Source organism: Melospiza georgiana, chromosome 5 (genome assembly GCF_028018845.1).
Source record: "Melospiza georgiana isolate bMelGeo1 chromosome 5, bMelGeo1.pri, whole genome shotgun sequence".
In the NCBI taxonomy this organism is placed as follows: domain Eukaryota; kingdom Metazoa; phylum Chordata; class Aves; order Passeriformes; family Passerellidae; genus Melospiza; species Melospiza georgiana.
Window position 1 is genome coordinate 31,532,837 of NC_080434.1, and position 7,000 is coordinate 31,539,836.

The 7,000-nt window shown below is 54.7% G+C and overlaps 1 protein-coding gene across 1 annotated transcript; it reads right to left on the minus strand.

Annotated features, from left to right (window-relative positions):
* Positions 1 to 304: 304 nt before the first annotated feature.
* Positions 305 to 4,351, minus strand: MEPE (matrix extracellular phosphoglycoprotein). Its single transcript, XM_058024934.1, has 4 exons — positions 4,284 to 4,351; positions 2,671 to 2,724; positions 2,438 to 2,530; positions 305 to 2,337 (listed from the first exon to the last, which is right to left on the minus strand). The coding sequence occupies exons 1-4, from the start codon at positions 4,341 to 4,343 to the stop codon at positions 358 to 360; spliced, it is 2,187 nt and encodes a 728-aa protein (XP_057880917.1). The 5' UTR covers positions 4,344 to 4,351; the 3' UTR covers positions 305 to 357.
* Positions 4,352 to 7,000: the final 2,649 nt, after the last annotated feature.

The window sequence follows — 7,000 nt, forward strand, 5'->3', positions numbered from 1 at the left end:
GAAGTGAAACTGCGAGGACAGAGGCTTTTTCTCACTGCTTCTTTAGTTGCTTCGCATCAGTGCACAAACATCACTACCCTATGCCCTGTAGCACAGCTGCTGTTCCCTGGCTGTCCGGCACAGCACACCCGTGCATTCCTGCTGCTGTGCCATGTGCAGCCTCCCCCAGATTAACAGCAGATTGCATGAACCAGTGATTTTTGGCTCCTGGGCTCTGAAGCACTGTGTGCCCCCCAGCAACCTGCCCCTCACCCAGGCAAGAGCAGAGCCCGCAGGGGGGATGCCAAGGGGGAAAACACGGCGAGTTACCCCCCAGCTCCACCGCTGGAGCCTACCGGGGTGGATACCGGCCATGCCTCAGAGGGGTCCCTGGATCCAGCGGCCTTGGGGGTACCCTGGGGATCCCCACCCTGAGGGCTGCAGTCCCGTCTGTCCGCTCTCGCTGTGGCTGCCCCGGTCCCCCTCGGAGGACTGGCTGCTGTCGGCACTCCCGAGGCCTGGATAGGGGCCGTGGGGGCCGCCGCCCGCCCCGCCAAGGCTGTAAAAGGCCCGCTCACGGACATGGAGCTCGTCAGCACGTTTCACCTGGTCCAGCTGCCGGCTGCGGCCCAGTGTCGCAATGGTGCCCGGCGCCCCAGCCCCCAGCCTCCTGCCATGGTGCCCGGGCAGGCGGCCACCCCCAGCCCCCAGCCCTGCTGTCCCACTCTCTGCACCTTGCTCCCGGCCCCTGCCTGCTGCCATGCTGCCCGTGGCTTGCCCTGCCTGTGGAGCGGGGCTGGCTTCTGCTTTGGCAGCTTGAGATCTGCCCCCAGCATCGCCATCATAGCCGCCAACACTTTTCTGGCCCCCGCTCGACACCCCACCGCTGGGTTTCCCACTTGGGAATGGTGCTTTGTCCGTCCTGGGTGTCTTGTCCAGCCCTGCTCCCCCTGGACGGACCCTCATCCCTGCCCCGGGCCGTGCCTTCACACGGGAGGGAGTGGAGGTGGCTGTCCCCATTTCCCCACTCCCTCCTCTGCCGAGCACAGTGCCCATGCCTGCCCTGTGACTGCTGGCTGTCACTGACGGGGTGGTGCGGAACCCCTCAGAAAGGGCTGGGCGGATGCTGCCCCCCTTGGCTGGGACTGGGATACTGGCCTCCACATCACCCCTGTGGTGGGGGGTCGTGGTAGCCACATGGTCTGGCTTCCCCTTGGACTTCTGCCCCTCTTCTCTCACCTCATCATCATCTTTCCCATGGATGCTGGCCACTGTGGGGCTGGTAATGTCACCACTAGTGACTCTCCAGGGAACAGGGGTTGTCAGTCCTCTATCAACACTGATGGTGGTGGCACTTTCCTTATCCTCTCCAGTGAGATGGCTGTCCCTGAGGCTGCTGGTAACGCTGTCTCCATGGGTTGGGGTCGCTGTGGTGGCCAGTCTTTCAGGCTGCCTGCGGGCAGGCATGCTGTCATCTTCACCTCCACTGGGTGCCACGGTGACGTCCAGCCTGAGGGGGGGCCTGCTGCTTCCCACAGAGGGAATGCCGTCATTCTCCCTACTTGCTGTGACACCAGCCTGGGTAGTTACCTGCTCCCCCATATGGATGTTGGCCCTCCCAATGAATATGTTTACCTCATCATCCTGGCCTGGTGAGACCTGGGTGAAACCCTTAGCCCTGTCTGTGCTGCCAAGGCTCCCATGGGTGATGGTTACGCTGCCTGAATCGGGGATGTAAGCGTATTCATCCACACCTGCAGCGTCCACTTGGACATCCTCCATCTTCTCAGTGACAGAGGACAAAGCAGTGCCTCCTGTCCCTGTACCCTGCTTAACACTCTCCTGCCCTTGGCCAGAGACAGTGGCCTCTCCGCTGCCCTCATCCCCTGTCCCTCTGGTAGTAGGGGCCCTCCCCCTCCCCGTGGTCACGGCTCCCCCCTCTGGAACCACCCTGGGGACACCATCATCCTTATTCTCACTCCTGACCCTGGACCTGTTCCCCACCACAACCTCACTGGGGTGTTGACCCTGAGGGAGAATGGGAACACCGCCATCACCTTCCACCACCAAATCCAGATCGCCGCTGCCCTCTGAGCTGGATGGGATGGGACCCATGCCACCCCCACTGCCACGCGCACGCATGCCAGTGCCAGGCTGAGGACTGGGACCATCCCTGCTGATGCTTGGGGTGCTGCGGTTTTCGGGACTGAAGACAATCCCATACTCAATTACTTCACTGCTGCTGTTGTCACTGTGCTCTGGGACTGTCCCTGCTGACCCAGCTGGTGGCTCCCTCCTGGCATTGCCCTCATCCAGCCGGTGGCTGGGGATGATCCTCTGGTGGTCAGCCTCTTCTTTCTGTGTAGTACACACAAGGGAGAGGTCAGGGTGATGGATTGCTGCTAGGGGTACCCCAGGCAGGCCGGGGTCCCACAGTGTCCCCTGGCTCCCTCCTTACCTTTATCTGCGTCTGGTTCCTCCGTGTTGAGAATGAGTAGACATATTTGAAAATGTAGAAGCCATGCTTGGCATTGCAGCTTTTCAGAAATATCTGGTGGGGAAGAAAATAACCAAAACCCACAATTTTCTTATTAATTGCATTGGCAGGAGTTTCCCTTTCTGCATCTGGCACTGCAGTAGAGTCCCACCAGTACCCACTGAGGCCCCAGGAGGTGGCAGAAGGATACATACCCGGTGTTGTCCCACACAGTTCCCAGCAGCTCTCTCAGGCAGCGGCGGTGGCACCTGTGGGCAGCAAAACACAGGAGAGCAGAGGCATCAAACACTGCCTCAGCATACAGGCAGCTACCAGTGCCAACTGCTGACCACCCACCCTTTCCACCTTCAGGGAAGGGTGGGAAAACTGCATTGATTAGCCACCAAATTCCCAGGCACTAGGTGGGGTGCTGACTTAGAGACAGCAGTAGTAGGAAAGGTCAAAATCCCATTTCCAGGATCAGAAAATTATTGTGAATTTTGCTCCAGCATGATTGTATTGCATGCTAGCTTTCATATGGTGTTGTTGATAAATAACAAATAACCTTTTCCTGGAGACTGCTGCAGAGGATTTTACCACAGAGCATTTTTAATACACAGCATCATTGCTCACAAAGGAATGCTCCAGCTTACTGCTTGGATCTGCCTGTGATGAGTCCGGAGCTGGTTAACTGGTGGAGTTTCCAGTGTTTACTAAGCTGCTGAGCACCAACCTGTGTGTCCCCACAGCTGAGTTTCTGTACATGCTTGCAGGTTTCCAGCTCTCCCTGATTATCCTGGCATCTTTTGGTGTGTATTGGCTAGTGCATCCCTCAGGGTTGGGGGATGCTCCCTGCTAGTGGGAGCATCCTGTGAGCCTCACAAAGCCATTTCAGGCATCCCTTACATGACAGAGAGAGAGACAGCCCCGTGGAAGAGAGTCCTCTTTGATTTCAGAAAAATTAGTCTCTGAAACATCCCAAGACCAGCTGAAGGGGCAGAAACACACCCCAAAGTATTGAATATCCCCAGGTTGTTTCATTGTTTGTGAACAGTGTCAAAGCTGGATTACAGCTCTGGTCACACAGCATAGCACTAACTCCCATATGTGCTCCTTTTCAGATGAAAAGCAAATCTGATTTATTGCCTTCCCCTGGGCTGCTCTGCTACAGACCGGGTTGTAAGAGCTTGCTCTGTGGGGTAAGAGACACATGGGAGGGGCCATCTCAGGAAGATGGGATTTCCCTCTTCCTTACCCTGACAAAAAAGCAAGCCTCTTCCAGAAGCAGACTTTCACTCTAGCTGTGTATTTAGTAAGCTAAGCAACAGTTATGCAAGACAAAAATGGCTCCTATTATATTCACCTTAGCTTGCCCTGTTTTTAGTTAAATCTCTCAATATTTCAAGTTAGGAGAGCTGGAAAATAATTGTGGGTGCCCCTCTGACCACTATTCCCCACACAGGTAAGATCAGCATCCTTCCCGCACCTCCCTGCCTGTGACTTCATTCAGGCTAAAAGCACATTTTTGCAGGCCAAAAGCACCAGGCAGACCCCAGATCCACAGAAATCCAGGAGGTACAGCCACCCAGATGGACACTTGTGCAAGTCCCTGATTGCTAAGCTGAAGGAACATGCTCAGCCACCCCAGTGCTAATATACATTTTTTCTTCTGGGGTCACCTCTGCTGTTCACGTTACTTCATTCCCCAAGCACCAGAGGTGGTATACACAACTACAACCTATGTTTTCTCACTGCTGAAAGCATGCCAGGATGCACTGGATAGCACATCTCATGCTTCCAGCAGGAACCCAGGAAAAGCCATACTCACAGGTGTGGCGAGGGCTGTGCTGAGCAGGCACAGGCACAGACAGGCAAGGGAAGTTTGCATCTTGGGCTGCTCCTGGAGGTACAAAGTGAAGCATAGCTGCAGTTAGTATTCCTGGGACTTGTGGTACTCAATAATCCTGGTTAGCAGCAACCTAAAAGCTCCTGCTATCCCAAAGCTCCCATGGCAGCAGGGTTTTGCAGCGACCCTGGTTTTTCCCAGGCTTTGTGGTGGCCCTTGGCATTGTCCTGCCTCTTTGCATCCCTCACAACAAGGGCAATGCTCTCACCATGTGCTTAGGGCACAGCCAGCAGCTCCAAGTGGGAGCTCTGACACTGGCTATTAAAACTGCCTAACTTCCTCTGTCAAGGCAGCTTGGGTGGATATTTGTAATAAATGATCCCCTAAAGTTGCTGCAAGTTAAGCTGTTCATAAATCCCAATTAAGAAAGCAGCAGGCTTTAGGCTTTCACAGCACTGATAAATGGCAGCAGGCAATATCTCCATTGGCCAATTCTTATTTCACCCAACCACCCTTGCCTGGGCTTGCAGGTCCATCCCAGAGACTGAAGCCATACCAGTATTGCTACAGGAAACACCAGAAGGAAATACATGCACAAAGATCAGCAGTACAAAAGCAATGTAAGCTCAAGAGATGTGCACAGCCAAGGATCAGGGTGTCCCCATCCCCACTGTGGCTTGCCCAGAGTGAAAGCAGGAGAATCCCTGCTCAGGAACAGCAGAGCTGAAGGGCTAGGGAGAGACAGGGCAGGAAGCTAGGTGAGAAGATTACCTTTTCCTGTCGGAGGCAGGTCCCACAGGCAGACTGTGGAGCCTGTGCCCACTTTGCTGAAATTTAAAGTTGGCCCCGGGTGCACAGAGCCAATCAGCTCCCGCCCAGGGACATTTGTCAGCTCTGGCAGCACTCACAGATAACCAGGGGGAGTAATTTCCAGCTAAAAATGTGTTTGTGGTAAAAGACAGCTATCAAATGTTCCACCTGGCTGAATAAACAGAAAGCACAGTTTATAAATATCTGTTCTGAAGGCAAAATTGCTCAATGATTAGTGCAGATCTTAGTGTGGCACACATCCAGCTAGGTTATTGATAAGAGGGTATGCAGTGGGTCTTGGCTTGCTCACTGTGACCAACATGGGAAAGCTGGCAGGGCTGCAGACATGGAAGGGCAAGATCCAGAGCCAGGCCTGGTCCTGGCCCTTTGGCACAGAAGGGCAGTGTTGGCCAAACTGGAGCCTCACCATGCTGTGTCTTCTGACACTTGCTTTTTGGGTTTCAGCCTCAACCGCTCTGAGTTAAACCTGTGCAAGCGCAAAAGAGAGGAAATATGTATGGCAAAAAAGAAAAAAATATGTATGTTTTTCCCTGCACTGCTTGCACAGGTCCCTTTGAGCCCTACTTCATTACAAAGAAGTGCTACAAGGGTGTGGACCATGTGCAAACCCTCCTTCTCTCCACCTATACTTTGGGTGGCATTGCTGGTCACCTACACCCTTACCAAGAAAGGCTCCCACTGCTGCAGCCAGCCTGGCTCAGGCAGTCGCTGTGGAGGTGGTGGCAGCAGCTCCCATCCCACTCTCCATTCTGCCTCAACCCAAACCCTGGGAGCTGGCATAACGCCCACGTTATCACTAGAAGTGCTTAAACCATCAGCATCAGCCTCAAGCAGGAACAAATCCCGGAGCCAGCGGGAAACTGGCCCTAGGCACTGGCCAGGGAGTGGCAGTCGGATGTCACCCCACAGGGCAGCCAGCCCACGTGCCTTGGCTCCTGGAGGAGAGCCTTTGCCAGGGGCCTGGGGGGCTGACGCACACAGGGCTGGGCTAAGCGCCCTGTAGGAGCGGGACCTGGCCCCTGGCAGTGCCAGGGCTCTTTGTCCATGCCAGTTTCCTGACGCAGCGGAGCACCCCCCAGAGATGTGGATGATAGAGCTCTCGCGTCCCCGCACCAGCCATGAGTGCACGCAGGGCTCCTCAGTGCCACCATAGGGATTTGTCCCCAGGGGTGCCCATGCTGCAGGCAGCACTCACTGCCTCCCCAGAAGCTGCAGCCTGGCTTTGGCAGACAGAAGCAGTTTTGTACAATGGCCAGTGACTTGCTGCTGCAGGAACAGACTAGTTCTGCAGTTGGACCTGCATCAGAAGCTGAACTCAGGTTTCCTTCCTAGGAGTGCAAGAGAAGCACGGTACCTGCCATAAACTGTGAATGAGGGCCATCACTATTCCCAGATGGTGGCATCTGCCTGGAACCCAGTGGGATTTGTTCTATCCCTATCCATAGTGCAGAGCACCAGTTGGCCAGGGACATACTCCTGTTGGGAAGGGACCCTGAGCTGAGGACTCCCAGCTAGGTATCACCATCACTGATGAAGGAGGGGAGTGGATGCACCACTGTCACTGTGACAGCCCTGGGAATGAGGCTGTGTGACAGGGACATTTTGGGCTGCAGTACTGTTGTTCAAGACACACATCCAAATTGCCCAGCCTCATACCCATATGACTGGTGCAGGGACAAAGCAAAGCCCTCATTACAGGGGTGTGCGTCTAAAGCTAGTGATGCACAGAAAGAGAAATTAGTGGCTTTGCCATTATTAAAATTGCCTGATGTGTGGTCAGGCCATGGGAGGTGCATTACCAAGGAATAGAAGACGTGATAAAGTTATCACTGCTCACATATTGGAAATTCACATCAACTTTACGTAAA

Bases quoted from the DNA above. Each gene is read 5' to 3' on its own strand.
- MEPE (XM_058024934.1), bottom strand. From the start codon at position 4,343: ATGCAAACTTCCCTTGCCTGTCTGTGCCTGTGCCTGCTCAGCACAGCC. The intron at 2,725-4,283 runs GTGAGTATGGCT...TGCTGCCCACAG, and splicing joins GCACAGCCCTCGCCACACCT to GTGCCACCGCCGCTGCCTGA. The intron at 2,531-2,670 runs GTATGTATCCTT...CTTCCCCACCAG, and splicing joins ACTGTGTGGGACAACACCGG to ATATTTCTGAAAAGCTGCAA.